Source organism: Patagioenas fasciata, chromosome 27, assembly GCF_037038585.1.
Source record: "Patagioenas fasciata isolate bPatFas1 chromosome 27, bPatFas1.hap1, whole genome shotgun sequence".
NCBI lineage: Eukaryota > Metazoa > Chordata > Aves > Columbiformes > Columbidae > Patagioenas > Patagioenas fasciata.
In genome coordinates this window covers 3020643-3040454 of record NC_092546.1, presented here as the reverse complement: position 1 = coordinate 3040454, position 19812 = coordinate 3020643, and the positions used below count along the sequence as shown (strand labels likewise).

Sequence of the window (19812 nt, the reverse complement as noted above, 5' to 3'; positions counted from 1 at the left end):
GGGAGGTCACCCACGGGTGGGTACGCACCCAGGCCTCCCCCTGCTGTGGTCGGGCAGCACCCCTGGGGCACAGGGCAGCTCTGTGAGGGGAAACTGAGGCAGGGGGCTGGCGGTGCCACCTCTGTAGTGCCAGAGAGGGGAAGGGGCGGGAGGGGACATTTTGCAGGGGAAAACTGAGTCAGGAGGGCAGTGTCGGCAGCAAAGAGGGGGAGGCCCCTTGTCGGGGGGTGTGAGGCTGAGGTGGGGTGACGGGGGTGTCAGGGATGGGGGAAACTGAGGCAGGGAGTGTGGTGGGTCAGTCCCAGCCCTTTCCCGTACCCGGGAAGGCAGAGAGGGGGGGGACAAGGCAGGCGGGTCCCCTCCCCCTACCTCTCCCCACCTCTCAACGCCGGGGGGGCCCGAGGCCGGGCCGGGCCGCCTCCCCGGGGCGGGGGCAGGGCGGTGGGGGGGGGCACGCAGCCGCTCCGGGAGCGGCGGCAGCAGCGGCTCCTCCAGCGCCGCTGTTACCGGAGCGGCCCCGGTGCAGCCGCAGCCACCGGGCGGGCCCGGCTCCGGCTCCGGCCGCGGCCCCCCCCGCGCCGCCCGCGGCCCCGCCCCGCCCGGGCTCCGGTGCCCCGGCGCCTCCCGCCGCGGCGGCGCGGAGCGGAGCGGGGCCGGGCCGAGCGGCGCTGCCGGCGGGCGCAGGTGCGAGGTGCCCCGGGCCCCCCCCCGGACACCCCCGACCAGCACCGGGACGGCGGAGGTAAGAGCGCGGCCGGTGCCCCCTCCCGCCCCCCCGGCGATGCGGTTCGGTGTGTGTCCCCCCCCCGCTACGGTTTATCCCCCCCTTCCCCATTTGGTTGCCCCTTTCCGAGGTGGGGGGGATGGGAGGAAAGGGGGGTGCCCCCTCCCCAGCTCTCCCCCCTCCCGCTGCCGCCGGCTGCTGCATTGGGAAGCGGCGCTTTTGTTAGCGGCTCCGGGTGGAGCGGGCGGAACCTTGAAGGGTCACGGGCTGGAGGGGCCCCCTCGGACTCCCCCGCACCCCTCGGTGTCCCCAACACCCCCAGCCCGCACCCCTCTGCCCTCCCCTCTGCGCCCTGCGACCCCCCGCCCGCACCGCGACACCCCCAGGCACCTCCATCCTGCATCCCCATCCACACCCCAGCGCTCCTGGGGGCCCCCCCGGCACCCCAGTCCGTCCCTCCAGCCCTCTCTGGCACCCCCGCACCCCAACGCACCCTGGCACCCCGCTGAGCCCCCTGGTACCCTGACCCTGCACCCCCTGCCCACCCCCAGCACCCCGCTGACCCCCCCGCATCCTGATCCTGCTCCCCCATGTCCCCCCCAGCACCCTGGTGCTCCTGCAGCATCCCGATCCCGCACCCCCGTTTCTCCCCCGCCCCCCGATCCCGCACCCCTCTCCTCAGCCCAGCACCTCGATCGCCCCCCCCAGCAGCTCAACCCCGCACCCGACACCCCATCACCTCCACCCAGCACCCAGTCCCACCCCCCATCCCCTCACACACCCCCATCCCACCCATCAGCACCCCGGGCCGGCACCTCGACTCCCCCCACAAAAACCGCGGGACACGGTGATGGGTACAAAATACTGAGGGCCCCCCACCCCCCACCCCGAGCTCCCATTGGGGCCCCCCTGCTTCATTGGGCTCCGTTTTGCCTCCGCCGCCTCTTTGGGGAGCAGCCAGGGTTGCTTGTTTGTTTGGGGGGGGCAGGGTAAAGGGGGGAGCTGGTGTGTTCTCCCCCCATGCAACCTCTGCTGGGCTGGGGGGGTCAGAGAGGCTGAATGGGGGGGGTCTCGGCCAATGCAGCCCCTGAAAGGGCAGACGGGAGCGGCAAGGGCTCCGCCGGGGGGGTTGGTGATACAGCCCCCCCGCAAATAACCCCACAGGGCTGGGGTGGGGGCAGAGCCCCACGAATTAGGGGGGTGTCTGGCACTGTCTTACCGGAGCTGTAATTTTATCCATGGTGGGGACTGGGGGGACACCTGGCAGTAGCGAACACCCCCCATGCATGGCGGGGGGGCTGACACCCCCCAGCACCAGGGTAGGGCTGGGGTCCCCCATGCAGGCAACGTCTGCAGGGCTGGGGTGGTCCTGGTCCCCCCTTTGGGAGTGAGAAGCCCCAACCCTGTGTGGGGAACTCTAGGGGGGCCCAGCACCCCCCATATGAACCGGAGGGGGAGCACGGGGCTGTGCCATCCCCTCGAGGTGACCTTGGGTGAGCTCTGCCTCCCGCCCTGCCTCAGTTTCCCCTCTGCCAAATGAGGCTGTGAACCGTGGTGGGTGCAGAAGGAGCCCCCTCCATCCTGGTGTTGGGTGCTGCACCCAATCCTTCCACCCCCCTGGGTAGCTGGGGGACCTGCCACAAGCAACACCCCCCATCAGGGGCACCCACCCCTGCTTGTCCCCAGTGCCTGGGAGCGGTGGGGACGATGGTGACACATGTGGCACCACCATCCCCCACCCCCCCCACATCCCCGCACCCTGATCTCTTTGGGTCTGCGTTGGTTCTGGGGGTGCCCCAGTGGGGCTGAATCCTGCTCTCAGAGGTGATGGCTGAGCCTCCCGCCCCAACCAGCCACAGGGAAGGGGTGCATTGGCTTGGGGGGCCCCCTCTTTGTGTCCCCGCCGGCAGTTTTAGCCACAGTTGGTGGCCTGAACTGGTGACACTAGAGGGCAGCTCCTGTTCTGCGCGTGTTGGAGGGTGCAGGATCAGGCCGTGGCAGCGCTGTGTCCCCCCCGGGGGCTGTTTGCAGGTGCGTGTCCCGCTGGGTGCTGGGGGGGCCGGATCCGGGTGCTGAGGTGTCGAGCACCGGCAGCGACGCTTTCCCGGCCCCGCCGAGACGCCCCTTTCGCAGGATCCCCGGGGTGACACGGGAACTGGGTCACCGCTGTCACCGGGACACGTGGCTGCGGCGGGTTCTGTGCGTGGTGGGGCTGGAGGTGGCGCCTGGGGGGGACAGGTTTGCGTTGTGAGGATGCTGGGGGGCAGCTCAGCCCCCCCCGCCCTGCTGGTGCTGCCGGTGTTTCAGCTGCAGGGGGAACGGCTCCGTTACCCCCCAGGAGCTGCTTCCCGAGATGTTTCGCTGCTGTTCTCATAAACAAAGAGAAATCGCTAAATTCAACCCCCCCGGGTGGCGGCAAGGCCACCGGCAAACCAGTGACCGCAGCGGGCTGGAGGTGTCGGCACACGCGTGTGCATGGGTTTGCACGCGTGTGGGCATGCCGCTCCCCCCGGGGACATGCGGGGACCCCGGTGCTCTCCCTAAATCCAGGTTCCCGGTGGCTTTGCAGCCCTCCAAGCCGTCCCGAGTCACGGGGCAGGGTGCTGACGTGCCAAGCTGGGTGTCACCGTCCCCCTCGCACGCCCCCTCGGTCCTCGGCGCCACCGGCATCCCTTGCAGCTCGCTCTGCACACGCCACGTGATGGGTTGGCTCCCAGTTAAACCAGTGCCTCCTGCCAGGGCCCTTCCCTCCCCACCGGTTCGGCTGTAGCAGTGCTGGGGGGGCTCAGCCCGGCCACGAGGCCCCGTGCCGGCGCGATGCTCGCCGGGTGCCGGCGCTGGATGCAGCTCCCTGCTGCAGTGCCGGCCGCGGTTTGGATCCTTAGACAAGCTCGAATATTTTTAATTAAACCTGCCAGTTTGGATGCGATTTCATTTTCTCAGTGGGCTGAGCTGCGCCGGCCCCTCGGTGCATCTCCCGCGCCACGGCCGCTCCAGCCGCGTCCATCTCCCGGCGTTGCCTCGGGTGAGGTTTTCCCACCCGGCACAGGCCGTGGTGGCTTTGCTGGTGCTGGCATCTCTCGCCGTGCCGGCCGAGCGGGTTGTCACCAGCCCGGATGGGATGGTATCGCGGTGGTACCGGTGCAGTGGCATCCGCTGTGCGTTCAGCAGCATAAATAGTAGTAAAGAAAACCCAAGAGCAAGCCCGGTTCTATCTGGGCTGTGCCACTGTGCTGGCTTAACCCATTTGCACCTGATTGCCACCGGCATTGCCCGATTGCCACCAGCATCATGGGTGCTGCATCCTGGGGGCTCCGGGGTCTCTTCTTCCCATCCCCACATCCCCAGGATGGTGATGGATGGAGCTGGTGCCCAAAAGGACGCTGCCATATCCCTGGCAGTGCCCAGCCCCACCTCAGAGGGGATGTGGTGGCTCTGGGTACCCCCCGGCTTGTCCTCGGGGACCTCTGGGCTTTGGTTGCGTCCCCCAAAAGGGGTGATGGAGGTTTCGATTCCCTTTGCGAAGGCGGGAGGGAGAGGAAGAGCAGTCGTCTGGTGCGGAGGAGATCCCAGTGGGGCTGCCTTGTGCTAACAGGATTTTACTCCCTATTTAATTACAATTTTGTCAAATAAAAAAAAAAAGGGGGGGGGGGAAAGAAAGATCGCTCTCATCTCTTTGTACCGATTCCTGGCAGCCGGTTAATTAAACAGCGGCTGGTGAAGCCACCGATCCCTAGAGGAGCTCCCAGGGGTATCCCAGGGCTTCGCAGTCACACCAGCTCCAGTTCCTCCCAGTTCAGCCCAGTCTGGCCTGCTGGTGGTGAGGCCGGCCGTGGTTGTGGTGGTGACGTGCCGAAGTGCTGTGGCTAATCCCCGGCTTTTCCCTGTGCAGTCCTGCCCGATGGGATAATCCCATCAAACCTGGCGCCACGGCCAAACTCGGCGCCGGGTTTGGTGCTGGATGGATATTGGGGTGGGGACATGGTGGCCCTGGTGGCACTATGTCCTTGTCAGGGTGATGCAGGGCTGCAGAGGTGCTTGGGCATCAGATGGGGAAACTGAGGCACAGAGGCATGTGGCTTTGGAGTAGCTGGGGACCAGGACAGGGGGGTGGCAGCCACCCGTGTTCCAGCACCGAAAGCAAACCCAAGGCGCCGGCGAAGGGCGGTGGGAAGAGGGTCTGGTGGCAGCACCCGTGTGTCACCGGTGAGACCGGATCTGCTCCAGTTTGGGCAGTGCAAACAGAACTGGCGTTGATTATCAGCCCCATCCATCATCTCCCACCGGGGGACATCGAGCTAAAGCGTCAGGAAATTGGGAAGCATTGAGAGGGTGATTTGGGAGCTGGATCCTTCCTGGTCCCACACGGGGCCGGATCCTGCACAGGTGGGGAGTGCGGAGCTGAAAATAACCCCAGCACCACCTGCGCCCCATCCTGAGCGTCACCCGTCTCTGCACAGCCCTCACATGCGTGGCAGACGGTGCACAGACACCTGCACACGCTCACCAACACCTGCACAGCACACACCAGCACCTGCGCACACTGACATGTAATGTACACGCGCTGGCACACATGTGACAGCCGAGGCACACGCTGCCACCTGTACATACATGACACTTGGGGCACACACATGTGCCAGACGCATGTGCTGGCTGCTGCACACACCAACACCTGCACACGCGTGACACCCGGTGCACACACACGTGACACCCGGTGCACACACTGACACCAGCACACACGTGTGACACGTGGTGCACAGACATGACACCCAGCACATCTGTCGGGGCCACCCAGGGGACCTTTGTCACCCGTCCTACCCTGAGCTTTGCGGTGCCGGTGTCCCGGAGCAGGCGGTGGGGGTGGCGGGGAGGGGGCAGGGCTGTGCCGGCCCGGTGGGTGCCGGCGGCTGAGCGGGCTCTGCTGGTGCTGGTGGGAGAACAAGGAGCCGTTTCGGGGGCAGCGAGGAAACACCTGACCTTCCGGCGAGGCGGTGAGCACGGAGGCGGCGGCGCTGGGCGCGCACCCGCAAACAATGGCCCTTTGTTCCGCGCTGCCTCTGGCATCCTGCATCCCATCCTGCATCCCGCATCCTATCCCGCATCCCATCCCGCATCCTGCATCCCGCATCCTGCATCCCATCCTGCATCCCGCATCCTATCCCACATCCCATCCCGCATCCTGCATCCCATCCTGCATTCCACATCCCATCCCACATCCCATCCTACATCCTGTCCAGCATCCTATCCTGCATTCCGCATCCCATCCTGCATACCACCCTGCATCCCACATCCCATCCTGCATCCCATTCTGCATCCTGTCCAGCATCCCATCCTGCATCCCACATCCAATTCTCTATCCCGCATCCCACCCTGCATCCTGCATCCCATCCTGCATCCCATCCCGCATCCTATCCTGCATCCTACATCCCGCAATCCATCCTGCATCCCAGCCTGGATCTCACATCCCATCCTGTGTCCCATATCCCATCCTGCCTCCCAGCCTGTATCCTGTATCCCACATGCATTCTGCATCACATCCCACCCCGCATCCTGCATCCCACGTCCCATCCCGCACCGCGGCAGCGCCAGCACCCAGCGCCCACGCCAGCCTGGCTTTGCTGCATCCCTCAACCATTTGGGGCTCAGGGTGCCCCCGTGCTGGGGTGTCACCCTTGTGACTCCCATCTGTCCCCAGCCATGGCGGGAACGGGACCCTGCAGTGCATGGGGCAGGTGCCACCACCAAACCTTTGACATTGGCGTCTGCAAAACAGAGCAGGTGACACCACCAGCCTGTGGCCTCACTGTGAGGAGGAGGAGGTAGTGGGACGAAGGCTGGGCTCACGTGCTTCCCACCTTCCTGGCTCAACAGTGGTGGCAGTGGCTCTTGTCCCCACAAGTGTCCCTGTCCCTTGGTGTCCCCAGGCTCGCTCACATCCCCTCCCCTCTTACGCTGTTTGACCAAGTGGATATTTAATCTTATTTAACTCCAAATCAGCGGTTTGAAGTGCAGAAATCTGAACTGGAGACGCGGGCGCCTGGGCTTGGAGCAATTAAAAGCCCCATTATCGCGGCCGGAGCAGAGCAGCCGAGCGCGGCCGGCGCGGGGAGCCCAAAATGGAAATAAAACTACCCAAACCAACAACTGAACTTTATTAAAGCTTAAAAAATGAGCAGGCTGAAGGGTTGAGCGCTCGCTCCCAGCCTCCCCAGCACCTCCACCAGCTCCTCCTTGCTGTGGGTTTGTTATTGTGGGGTTGCTTTCTTGGGTTTGGTGTTGTTTTGGGGTTTTTTTGGTGTTGTTTCTGACCAATGCGGGTGCGTACAGCGACATCCCATTGGGTTAATGATGGGCTCTGTGCCCTGGTTTGTTATTGTAGGGTTGCCACTCGGAGCCGGGTGCAAACGCAATGGTTTGTGGTTACGGGGTCTCCCGCTGGAGCGGAGGCTGTGTGCGCTGGTTTGGTTTTGTAGGCTCTCCCATATAGAGCTGGGTTTGATTGTTGGGGCTGAACTGGGAGCTACGCGTCCTTCTGCCCGCTCGGGGACAGGGGGACAGGGCACCCTGGGGACATGGGATGAGGATGAGGAGGATGGGTGTCTTTGGGGACAAGGGGAATGGCTGTTTTGGGGGGATAGGAGAGACAAGGGGGACAGTGCCCTTTGTGGGGACAAGGTGAGTGCTTTTAGGGACAAGGGAATGAGTGTCTTTGGGGACGAGAGGGATGACAGTCTGGGCGGTGAGAGGAGGGACATGTGGGGATGTGTGTCTGTAAGGAGAAGTGCCTGGGGGTGACCAGCAGGACAGGAGGATCTGTGTGACATGGGGGGACAGGGGACAAGGGCTGTGAACTGGGAGGGACAGCACCCTGCCTGTCACCCCCTCTGTCCCCACCGTGGGGATTATTTTGTTGTGAAGCGTGTCACCTCCTCTCTAGGAAACGATGTCCTTAATATACAGATGAGGATGTATTGAGTATGCGAATGCCCCTGCAGCTGTCCAGCCACCAGCACTGCCCTGGAAGGGACAGGGTGGGGACACCCAGCACCCATGGGTGTCACCGAGCTGGTGTCAGAGGTGCTGACAGCACCCAGCGGCTCGTGTCACCCCTGGGCACCCGCGGTGGGTGACAAGTGCAGGGACAAAGCCACCCATAGTGACCACGGGTCCCCACCATCCCCAGAGCCAGTGTTGCGGGGGGTTGACCCCTTGGTGCCTGGGGGTGTCTTGGGGGGCCCATATGCCTGGGTCCCCAGTCGGGGGGGGTCGTGGGCGCTGGGGAGGGGACAGGGACAGGGGCTATAAACGGCAGCTGTAAGTGGAGCCGGTAACCGGAGCGGGAGGCCCGGGGGGGACATTTGAGCCGCCGGCGGGGCCGCGGAAGCGCCAAGGTAAATGGTGGGTGTTGTGTGTGTCCCCCTCGCCACACTGGTGACCCCCCATCCCTGTCAGCCGCATGAGGACCCCACTCATGCTGGGGTCCCCCATCCTCTTGGCACCCCCCGCAGCTCTGGGGTGCCCGCAGCCCCCCTGGGAGGTGCTGCTTGGCTTGGGGGGGCCATGGGGGGAGCCAGGGCCAGGGCCAGCCCGTGGTGCCAGGTGGCCGGGGTGACATTTGCTCCGTCCCCGCCGTGGGGACAGCTGCTTCCTGGCTCTGCCATCTGAACCGGCCCCGCAACGGAAACCCCGGGGGGGGGCTGAGCCCCCCCAGTCCCGGCAGCAGCAGCTGGGGTAGGGGGGGGTCCCCATGGCCAGTTTGGGGAGGAGGGGGCTACTGGTGGTGACCCCCTATGGCGATGGGGGGTGCCCCCCTGTGTGACCCCCCTGAGCAAAGGATGCTCTGGGGGTCAGGAGCCACATTTGCGGGGGGGACATTTTCCTTAATGCTGCTTCTAAGGGCCTCATTAGCATATCTAATTGCTTATTGGTGCTTTCTAAAGGAAATTACCCCAAACAGCAAAGAAAATCCAGCATTAGCCCTATGAAAAGGATTAATTTAGATATTGAGATAATATCATGGGTACCCCCCCGCGGTTTGGAGGGGTTGAAGAACCCACCCCTCATCAGATGCCTCCTAACGAGCCCTGATTAATTAGGGGCTGGGGGCTGGTGGTGCTGGGCTGCTGCTGCTGTTGTTCCCCCCAAAAGAAGTTGTATTTTAAGGGCTGGTGTTCCCCCTGATTTCCAGGTGCCCCCCCCTAATTTCCAGGTGTCGTCCCCCCCCCCTTTCCCAGTGTCACCCCCAACTCCCAGTGCCCCCCCATTCTGGGATCCCCTGAGCCGGGCTCAGCTCTGGGTGCTGATGGCCAGTGAGGATGGGGGGGGACACAGCGGTGCCACCGTCCCCACCGTGGCTTGGAGCACGGGGGGTGTCACTGGGGGGGCTCGTGCTGGCGCTTTCCTGTGCTTCTTTGGCACCGTGGTGCCCTTCGTGGGGGGGTTCCCATGTCCCCGGCTGTGGTGACAGCTGTCAGCATGGGGGGGGACGGTGGCTCCGGTTACGGTGACATCAGCCCTACCTTCCCACCTGGCGCGGGTGGGGGGCGCGGGTCCCCTCCCCGGGGGTCCCTGGGGGGGGGTTATGTGACAGCTGAGCCGCTTTCAGGACGCTGGAGCCCCCGGTGCCATTGGGGCGTCCTGGGGGAGGGGGGGGGGAACAACGACCCACCCCCAGCGATGGGACCCAGGCGTCCGGGCGCCCCCCGAGCGGTGGGGCCAGCGGTGGCCGTGCCGTAGGGCCAGCGGCGGAGGCGGCCGGCGGAGCTCAGGTGGGCAGAGCGGGGGACACCGGGGGGGCCCCGACCCACGGGGTTGGCCTCGCACCCCCAGGAGGGGGCGGGGAGCAGTGAACCAGCCTTTGGGGGGCAGGGGGGCTGTCAGACCCCTCTGCGGGGCTGGATATCGCTGTAGCCCCCCGTTATCAGCATTGGGGGAAACCTGGGGGGCTGCCCCTGCTTCCTGCCCCTTACCCCAGTGTCAGGGAGATGCTGGGGGGGGAAGGACAGGGTGAGCGGCTGCGCCCCCCAGCAAAGCGTTGTGTGCAGAGGGGCAGGGCTGAGCGCGCTTTCAGCTGGGGAAACTGAGGCACGGAGCGCTGGGACAGGGACAAGGGACGTGGGTGTTCAGCCACTCATTGTTGGGGACATCCAGGCTGGTGACATGCAGCCCCCCCGCCAGCAACGCCCCCGCATCCCCGGCACGGCCACCCTGTCCCCACCCGCTGCCTCAGTTTCCCCACAGCCACGTTGGGGACACGCCACCCATCCCCTCTCCTCCGCCACCGCCGTGAATGGGTCCCTGTTTGTCACCCCCTCCCCGCCGTGTCCCCTCCTTCCCCCCCGCTGCCTTTTCTTCCCCTGTACAATCACAGGCATTTATGTCGCCGGAGGCTCCGGTTACCCCCGCGCCCGCTCGCTGTCACCACACAGGCTGGGGGGACAACGGTGACACTGGGCCCCCTACTTGAAGTTGTGACACGAGCACCCCGCACCCCAAATCCCCCCCGATGGGTGAATTCTCAGCTCCCCCCTTCCCTTGGGTGGATTTTTGGGGTGTTGTGTCCCCCACCCAGCATCTGGGAGATGTTTAAATTGGGTGATTGGGTGGTAAAAGCTTCGGAGACTTTAATTACAGCAATTAAATTGTTAATGGCTTTTATAAACCAGCTCAGACACCAAAAATGAATTAAAAAATAGGAATTGGCAGGGCTGGCACCCAGGGGATGGGGCCCATCCTGCCCGCTTTGTCACCTGCATTGAGGCATTTTTAATAGAAATATAGAAATAATAGAATTATATTAAGGCAATTAATAGAAATTAAAAGACCGGTGCCATTTGTGCCTTGGGCAGGTGGGGAAACTGAGGCACAGCCGTGTTCCGTGGCTGGGCGGGCTTGTGACACCGTGGGGACACAGTGGGTGTCCCTGGGGTCCATGACACCATGGGGACAGTTTGGTGTCCCTGGGGTCTGTGACACCGTGGGAACAGGGTCAGTTGTCCCCAGGGGCTGTGACACCAGGGTCAGGTCCTACCCAGGGGCTGTGACACAGGGTGACTGGGGGCAGATGTCCCCAGAGGCTGTGGCACCGCAGAGGGGACCAGGATGGGGACAGGGGCCGGTGACACTGCACATGGGACAGGGATGAGCGTCCCCACAGATGCTGCCCGGTGTCCTGGCACTGTGACCCCCAACCCCACGCAATGTCACCCCCCCCGTGGGGACACAGTGGCAGGAGGGCGACAGTTCGATCAAACCCGCTCCCTGCTCTCACGGAATTAATTGATAATCAATTAAATCCCTGCCCAGCTGCTAATTACCCAGCCCTGCCCCGGGGATGGGTAACAGTGGGGGACAGTGGTGCTGGGGGGGGCATGGTGACACTTTTCCCCACATATTTCAAATTCTTCACCCGGATGGGTGTCAGCATCACGCAATGGGGAGGGAACCCAGGCATCCGGGTGGGTGCTGCCCCCCTCCCACTTCTCCCCATGCCCACAGGTGCCCCCCCTGCACTGGGGGACACCATGGGGTTACCCCCCCGTGTCCCCCTGGTCCTGCTGCTCCTGCTGGCGGTGGAGAGGACGGTCCGGGGCACCTTCCCCGAGGAGCCTGGGCCCATCGCTGTGGCCCCCCCAGAATGTGAGCACCCATGGGAAGGGGTTTTGGGGTGAAGGAAGCAGGGAGCACCCATGGGAAGGGGTTTTGGGGTGAAGGAAAGGGGGAGCACCCATGGGAAGGGGTTTTGGGGTGAAGGAAGCGGGGAGCACCCATGGGAAGGGGTTTTGGGGTGAAGGAAGGGGGAGCACCCATGGGAAGGGGTTTCGGGGTGAAGGAAGGGGGAGCACCCATGGGAAGGGGTTTCGGGGTGAAGGAAGGGGGAGCACCCATGGGAAGGGGTTTCGGGGTGAAGGAAGGGGAGCACCCATGGGAAGGGGTTTCAGGGTGAAGGAAGGGGGAGCACCCATGGGAAGGGGTTTTGGGGTGAAGGAAGGGGAGCACCCATGGGAAGGGGTTTCGGGGTGAAGGAAGGGAGAGCACCCATGGGAAGGGGTTTTGGGGTGAAGGAAGGGGGAGCACCCATGGGAAGGGGTTTCGGGGTGCCCCAGCAGCGTGTCGCCCCGTGTCCCCCAGACGTGAAGCACTACGCTGTCTTCGTGGGCCACGGGACGAACCCCGACGGGGGGGGGACCCCGCGCCTCAACATCCAGCGCATCCTCAAGGTCAACCGGACCCTCTTCATCGGGGACAGGTCTGAACCACAGCACCCAAACCCCCTGTGGCACCCCAAAACCTGCCATGGGGGGCAGCTTGAACACCTTGAGGGTCCCTGGTGATGCTCATTGCCCACCCCAGAACCCCGTATGTCCCTGGGTGGGTGGCAGATCACACAGCCCCCCGCAACATGCCAAAGTGTGTGAGGGGGTGCACCCCATCAGGGTGGTGACACCCCTGTCCCCCTCCCCAGGGACAACGTCTACAGGGTGAGCCTGGAGACCAGCGGTGCTGGCGAGATGCGCTACCACCGGGTATGTGCCGGGGGGTTCCGGGGGGGGACCCATGGGGTCTGCTGGCTTCACCCCAGCCCCACATTGGCTTTTCTGCCCCCCCCAGAAGCTGACGTGGCGTTCGAACCAGCACGACATCAGCATCTGCCGGATGAAGGGGAAACACGAGGTACAAACTAGGGGGGTCCGCACCCCGGAGACCCCCCCGGGTCAGCACTGAGCGTCCTCCTGCACCCCAAATCTGCCGTGGGGCACCCGGGGGGTTGGACACCTCGAGGGGCTCCGGTGAGACCGTCCCTGTCCCGGGGATGCTCATTGCTCCCCCAAGGACCCCACAAAACCCCCCGCTGTGTGTCCCCCTCTGTATGTCCCCCCCGCTGTCACCCTCCCCGCTCCGTGCCAGCGGTTGTGTCTCTGTGATTTATCGGCCACTGGGATAATTGGGTTTGTAATTAATTATTTCAGGCAGGCACAGCCCAGCAGCTGCCAGAAATCCAATTTTTTCTTTTCTGTAAATGCCATTTTGGGGTGAAAACGCCCCCCTCAAGGCAGACTATGGTCGCGATGGGGACCTGGGGTGGGGGGGACACACAAGGTGACCGTCCCCTCTCGCCGCGCAGGCCGAGTGCCGGAACTTCGTCAAGGTGCTGCTGGTGCGGAACGAGAACCTCCTGTTCGTCTGCGGCACCAACGCCTTCAACCCCGTCTGCGCCAACTACAGCGTGAGTCCCCCCCGTGGGGATGGGGACACCTGGGACCCCCATGTGTCACCCCTCACCGTGTGCAGGTGACCCAGACCCTGCTGCCCACTTGGCATCGCTCATGTCCCCGTCTCCCCCGTGACAGATGGACACGCTGGAGCCCGTTGGGGACAACATCAGTGGGATGGCCCGGTGTCCCTATGACCCCAAACATGCCAACGTGGCCCTGTTCACAGGTCAGTGGTGGCACCGCTGGGGCCATTCTGGGCTCCTGCCCCGGTGTCCCCTGCCCCGCACCTGGTGACACCCCCTCTCCCACGCAGGGGGGATGCTCTTCACCGCCACGGTGACAGATTTCTTGGCCATCGACGCCGTCATCTACCGCAGCCTGGGGGACAGCCCGACCCTCCGCACCGTCAAACACGACTCCAAATGGTTCAAAGGTGCCTCTTCTCACTTGGTGGCCACCATGTGCCATGCCAAGATGTGCCACGTCCCCCTTTCCCACCCTCCTGGGACATCCCTGACCCTGTCACTGTCCCCGCAGAGCCCTACTTTGTCCACGCCGTGGAATGGAGGAGCCACGTCTACTTCTTTTTCAGGGAGATCGCCATGGAGTTCAACTACCTGGAGAAGGTGGGAGACATCCTGAGACATGTGGGGCAGGGATGGGGACAAGGGGAAGCGGCCTCAAGTTGCGCCAGGGGAGGTTGAGGTTGGATGTGGGGAACAATTTCTTCCCCAAAGGGCTGTGGGGCATTGGAACAGGCTGCCCAGGGCAGTGCTGGAGTCACCATCCCTGGAGGGCTGGACAGACGGACATGAGGTTCTCAGGGATATGGGGCAGTGCCAGGGGTGGATTATGGTTGGACTCGGTGATCTTGAGGGTCTTTTCCAACCAATATGACTCTATGATTCTATCAGGGTTGGGGACCAGGTGGTGACGGGTGTCCATCCCGTAGGTGGTGGTGTCCCGGGTGGCCCGGGTGTGCAAGAATGACATGGGGGGCTCACAGCGGGTGCTGGAGAAGCAGTGGACCTCGTTCCTCAAAGCCCGACTCAACTGCTCCGTGCCGGGGGATTCCCATTTCTATTTCAACGTCATCCAAGCCGTCACCGACATCCTGGAGCTGGACGGGCGTCCGGTGGTCCTGGCTGTTTTCTCCACACCTGCCAACAGGTCAGACCCTCTTGTGCCCCACCGAGAGCCCCAGGGCTGGGCTGGGACTCCTCTGCATACCTACAGGGGACATGGGGACAAAGGGGACGTGGTGTTCACCACACACCCGTGTCCTCCCCAGCATCCCCGGCTCGGCCGTCTGCGCCTTTGACATGACCCAAGTTGCCGCCGTCTTCGAGGGACGTTTTCGGGAGCAGAAGTCGCCTGAGTCCATCTGGACGCCGGTGCCCGAGGACATGGTGCCCAAGCCCCGGTGAGTGATGTGCCACAGGGGACAGGGCTGGGGACAGGTAGGGTTGGGGACAACGCTGGGGACAAGCCCAGTGTGTCGGTGGGGACACCGGGTGACGTGGTGGCCACAGGCCCGGGTGCTGCGCGTCCCCGGGGATGCGCTACAACTCCTCCAGCACCTTCCCCGATGAGATCCTGACCTTCGTCAAGACCCACCCGCTGATGGACGAGGCGGTGCCGGCGCTGGGCCACGCGCCCTGGATCCTGCGCACCATGGGCCGGTGGGTGCTGGGGGGCGACGGGGGGTGATGGTGGGTGCTGGTGCATGGTGGTGGGTACTGGTATGCGGTGGTGGGTACTGGTGCACAATGGCGGGTGCTGGTGCATGGTGGTGGGTACTGGTGCACGATGGTGGGTGTTGGTGGATGCTGGTCCACTCTGCTGTGTACTGGTGCATGCTGGTGCATTCTGGCGGGTACTGGTACGTGCTGGTGCATACTGGTAGGTGATGGTGGATACTGGTAGATGCTGGTGCATTCCGGTGGGTACTGGTACATGCTGGTGGGTGCTGGTGCATGCTGGTAGTTGATGGTAGGTACTGGTACATGCTGGTGGATGGTTGTCCATTCTGGTGGGTGCTGGTGGATGCTGGTGCATTCTGGTGAGCACTGGCACATACTGGTGGGTGCTGGTGCATTCTAGTGGGTGCTGGTGCATTCTGGTGGGCGCTGGTGTATTCTGGTGGGCGCTGGTGTATTCTGGTGGGCGCTGGTGCATTCTGGTGGGCACTGGTGGATTCTGGTGGGCACTGGCACATGCTGGTGGGCACTGGTGCATTCTGGTGGGTACTGGTGCATTCTGGTGGGCACTGGCACATGCTGGTGGGTACTGGTGCATTGTGGTGGGCACTGGTGCATTCTGGTGGGTACTGGCACATGCTGGTGGGTGCTGGTGCATCCTGGTGGGCACTGGTGCATTCTGGTGGGTACTGGTATGTGCTGGTGGGTACTGGTGCATTCGGGTGGGCACTGGTGCATTCTGGTGGGTACTGGCACATGCTGGTGGGTGCTGGTGCATGCTGGTGGGTGCTGGTGCATGCTGGTAGGTGATGGTGGATGCTGGTGAGCGCTGTCTGGAACCTCTCGTGCTGCCCTTGCCTGTGCGTGCCAGCGCCGGGAGAGCTGATAAATCTCATAAACTTTGCAGTCGAGATTGTCTCGTCCTAATTAAATCTGCCTTAATTGTTGCTTGATGGAGAATTAATCAAGCGGCGCGCTCAGGCCGTAGCCTCCCGCTGGCAGGGCAGCAGGGGCACGTGTGGGGCTGAGGTTGGGGACACGGGGCTGGGGACAGGGACACAAGGCTGGGATGGGGACACGAGGCTGGGGACAAGGATGCAGGGCTGGGGATGGGGACACAAGGCTGGGGACGGTGATGTGGGACTGGGGACCAGTTGGGATCCTGCTGAGGGACTGCGGGAAGCTGGGCTGGTTCTTTGGGGGGTCTGAGTGGGACCTGAGCTGGTTCCTGACCGGGATCTGGATGGGTTTCCATCCCCCCGGGAGGTCCCAGCCCCACACCTTGCCTCAGTTTCCCCCTTCCCGGGGCCACGTGGGTTCCCGCCCATCCCAGCGCCAGCTCCATTCACACCACACAGGTACCAGCTCCGCAAGATCGTGGTGGATACGGCAGCGGGGCCGTGGGGCAACCACACCGTGGTCTTCCTGGGCTCCAGCACCGGCACCATCCTCAAGTTCCTCATCCAGCCCAACGCCAGCACCAGCCCCGCACCCGCAGCCCCCGGCAGCCAGAGCGTCTTCCTGGAGGAGTTTGAGACCTACCAGCCCGGGAGGTGGGTGCTGGGAGGGTGGGGAGGGTGCTCAGGTGGGTCAAGGGGTGCTTGGATGGGTGGTTGAGTGGACGGGTGGGTGGGTGGATGGATGGTTGGGTGGTTAGATGGTTGAGTGGGTGGGTGGGTGGATGGATGGATGGATGGATGGATGGATGGATGGATGGATGGATGGGTGGATGGATGGATGGATGGATGGGTGGGTGGGTGGGTGGGTGGACAGATGGTTGAATGGGTGGGTGGGTGGATGGATGGGTGGATGGGTGGATGGACGGGTGGATGGGTGGATGGACGGGTGGGTGGGTGGGTGGGTGGGTGGATGGATGGGTGGATGGATGGATGGATGGGTGGATGGATGGATGGATGGGTGGGTGGACGGGTGGTTGAGTGGGTGGGTGGGTGGTTGAGTGGGTGGATGGATGAATGGATGGGTGGATGGATGGGTGGGTGGGTGGATGGATGGATGGCTGGATGGATGGCTGGATGGCTGGATGGATAAATGTTTGGATGGATGGGTGGATGGATGGATGGATGGATGGATGGATGGATGGATGGATGGATGGATGGATGGTTGAGTGAGTGGTTGGGTAGATGGGTGGATGGACAGAGAGATGGATGGCTAGGTGGACAGGTGGTTGGAGAGCTGGATGGGGTGGGAGTGGTTGGACTGATGGGCGGGTGGATGAATGAGATGTTCGGAGAGGGACTGATTGACAGTTGCAAGGCGACAGGGGAGGATGAATGAGGTGGTTGGGGACAGATGGGTGGATGGACGGACGGATGGATGTTTGAAGGGGCTGTGTCAGAGCGATGCAATGGGTCATGGGTGGGTGAATGGGGTGGGGGGACAGGTGAGATACCCTCTCTCGACCAGCCTGTCCTGGGGCTGGGTCCATGGCCCGCAGGCTGGACCAGCGGCACTCTGAGCTCTGTCCCCTCCTCAGGTGTGGCCGGGACACCGAGGACGAGCGGCGGCTGCTGGGGCTGGAGCTGGACAAGGCATCGGGGGCGCTGCTGCTGGCCTTTCCCCCCTGCGTGGCCAGGGTGCCCGTGGCTCGCTGCCAGCAGCACTCGGGCTGCATGAAGTGAGTGCGCCGGGCTCAGCCACCCCCCCGGGCTGGGCAGGAGTCACCAGGGGGGGACACATGAGGGGAGCAGGGGGGGATAACATCACACCCCCACAATCTGCCCCGGGCTGGGATCCAGCTGGGAAGGGCTCAGCATGGCTGGGAGCACAGCCGGGAAAACTGAGGCACGGCGTGGCGCGGGGTCCAGGTCCCTTGTGGGTGTCTGGGGTGTCACCCCTATCTCCTGATGTCTCTACTCCCTGCCAGGAACTGCCTGGGGAGCCGGGACCCCTATTGTGGCTGGACCCCCGAGGGCTCCTGCGTCTTCCTGGAGCCCAGCCCCAGGTAACACCACCAGGCCCCAGAGGGGACACTGGGGGACACAGTGGGGGGGAAAAGTGGGTCTCAGGGGCTCCCCAGAGAGCATCGGCTCCTGCAACCCCCCGTGGCTGAGATCCAGCAAACTCATTGCTTGCTGAAGCGAGCTGGGAGCCCTCTGCCAGGCCATTAGGGACTGACTAACCCCCCCCAATTTGTGCCCCCCCAGGGTGGCCTTTGAGCAGGACATCGCCGGCAGCAGCACATCCCACCTGGGCGAGTGCGAGGGTGAGTGCAGGATGGGGCTCGGGGACACGGTGCTGGCACCGCCAGGCTCCGCCGCAGCTGTCCCCTGGTGTCCCCTGACGTCCCCCCATCCCGCCAGGGCTGGTGACAGAGAGTTTCGTGGACGAGCCGGACGGGCTGGTGTCGGTGAACCTCCTGGTGATCTCCTCCGTCGCCGCTTTCGTCATCGGCGCCGTCATCTCCGGCTTCAGCGTCTGCTGGTTCATCGGCCACCGGGACCGCAAGGAGCTGGCGCGGCGCAAGGACAAGGACACGATCCTGGCGCACAGCGAGTCGGTGGTGAGCGTCAGCCGGCTGGGCGAGCGGCGGGCGCGCGGGGGCCAACCCGGCGCTTTGCTGGCCCCGCTCATGCCCAACGGGTGGCCCAAGGATTTGGGGAAAGTCACCCAACACGACTTGGACTCGGGGGTTCTTCCCACGCCGGAGCAAACGCCCTTGCAGCAAAAACGCTGCCCCGGCGCCCTCCAAAACTGCACCTGGGAGCAAAGTCACAACATCATCAATGCCGCCTTGCGGGATGGATCCGGCACGACCGGTGCCGGCACCGCTCGGATGCACAGCGGCTCCGGCCGCCCGGCTCGCGGCATCCCCCCCCTCTCCTGTCACGCCATCCTGGTGGACCAGGAGCTGGAGGCCGAACTCAGCGACTCCTCGGGTGATGGGCACTGGGGACGGGACCCCCAAGAGGGTCCCCGTACCCGGCAGCACCCACCCGCCGCCACCCGCCGCCAACCCCGCGGTTCTTACGGTGATTTCGCCGGCACGCCGCACCCCAGCCCCGATCGCCGGCGGGTGGTTTCGGCGCCCAGCGGGGACGGGGGGGACTTTAGCGAGGGGCCACCCTGGCACCCCGAGCAGCTGAACTTCAACGCCAACAACGGCACGAGCCGCCCTGGCGCCCACCTCAAGAGGAACCACACGTTCAACAGCGGCGAGGTGCCGGGGGGCGGTTACGGGCGACACGGCACGGCACCCCGGGCAGCCGGCACCGGCCCCCCCCGGGCGCTGACGGACCTGCACCACCTCCTGCGCTACGGCGTGGAGCGGACTCCCTCGGGAAAATAGGGGCCCGCCAAGTGTGTCCCCCCCCAGGACACCAGTGCGGTCCCCTGGGGACAGGGAGGGGATGGCTGGGCAGGAGCTGTGGGCACGGGATGAGATGCTGCATGGGGAGAGGGGGGGGACAGGCACCCCCTGGTGCCCCCATTGGGGTTTGGGGTATCCCCAGCTGGCGTGGGGCAGTGCCCTGCGCTCTGGCTGCTTTGCCCCGGGTCCTGGGGGGGTCTGTCCATCCCGTCCCCTCCCCAGGTTGGACCCAGGGATGGCGGCACCCTGGGGGGGGATCCCTGGGGGGCAGCAGGACGGACGCACGGACGCAGGCACGGCCGAGGTGGAGCAGGGCTGTGCCCCCTGCCCCGCTCCCCTCAGACCCACCGGCCATGCCCGGGTGCTCAGGGAGGCTGGTGGGTGCTGCCGGCACCCTGGGGGTGGCACCGGGGTGCGTCGGTGGCAGTGATGGGACACGGTGAACATTTGGGGTGCAGGGGGTAGGGGGGCCCTCAAATGTGGGTGTTATCTGGGGACAGGGCACACTCACAGCCCCCCCAGACTGGGCTTAACCCCTGCCCAGTGCCAGTTTGAGGGGGGCTCAGGCACCTCCCCTAGCGCTCCCTTCCTGGGAGGCACTGCTGGGGCTGGGGGGTCCCCACCGAACCCACTCTCTGCTGGCAAAGGGTGCCCTTTCGGTGCCACCCCTGCCTGGCCCCGGGGCAGTGGATCCCCGGGGGGGTGGCAGGCTGTAAATAGGGTGGGGGGCGGTGACCGCGTTCCCCCCCCCCAGCGGCCATGCATGCGGCCGCCCGCGGTCTGTACCCCGCGGCCCCAATAAACGCCCGTTTACCGGAGGCGACTCCCCCGCTGCTGCCTCGGCAC

The 19812-nt window shown here is 64.5% G+C and overlaps 1 protein-coding gene across 5 annotated transcripts; it reads left to right on the top strand.

The window, feature by feature from the left end:
- The first annotated feature begins 610 nt into the window (after window positions 1-610).
- SEMA6B (semaphorin 6B) lies at window positions 611-19795 on the top strand. Of its 5 annotated transcripts, none has more exons than XM_065858283.2 (17): window positions 611-742; window positions 11222-11362; window positions 11855-11972; window positions 12189-12249; window positions 12335-12397; window positions 12849-12950; window positions 13075-13165; window positions 13253-13372; window positions 13477-13565; window positions 13892-14109; window positions 14231-14362; window positions 14472-14621; window positions 15998-16192; window positions 17134-17274; window positions 17524-17601; window positions 17804-17862; window positions 17960-19795. In XM_065858283.2, the coding sequence occupies exons 2-17, from the start codon at window positions 11248-11250 to the stop codon at window positions 18943-18945; spliced, it is 2718 nt and encodes a 905-aa protein (XP_065714355.2). In that variant the 5' UTR covers window positions 611-742; window positions 11222-11247; the 3' UTR covers window positions 18946-19795. The 5 variants fall into 5 exon arrangements, with proteins under 5 accessions (XP_065714355.2, XP_071655634.1, XP_071655636.1 ...); XM_071799533.1 differs by having other exon boundaries at window positions 635-742; window positions 17789-17862; XM_071799535.1 differs by lacking the exon at window positions 611-742 and adding an exon at window positions 8055-8115 and having other exon boundaries at window positions 17789-17862.
- Window positions 19796-19812: the final 17 nt, after the last annotated feature.

Coding starts and splice junctions, on each gene's coding strand:
- SEMA6B (XM_071799533.1), top strand. CDS start 11,248: ATGGGGTTACCCCCCCGTGTCCCCCTGGTCCTGCTGCTCCTGCTGGCG. Junction 11,973..12,188: donor ACCCTCTTCATCGGGGACAG/GTCTGAACCACA, acceptor CCCCCTCCCCAG/GGACAACGTCTACAGGGTGA. Junction 17,863..17,959: donor CCACCTGGGCGAGTGCGAGG/GTGAGTGCAGGA, acceptor CCATCCCGCCAG/GGCTGGTGACAGAGAGTTTC.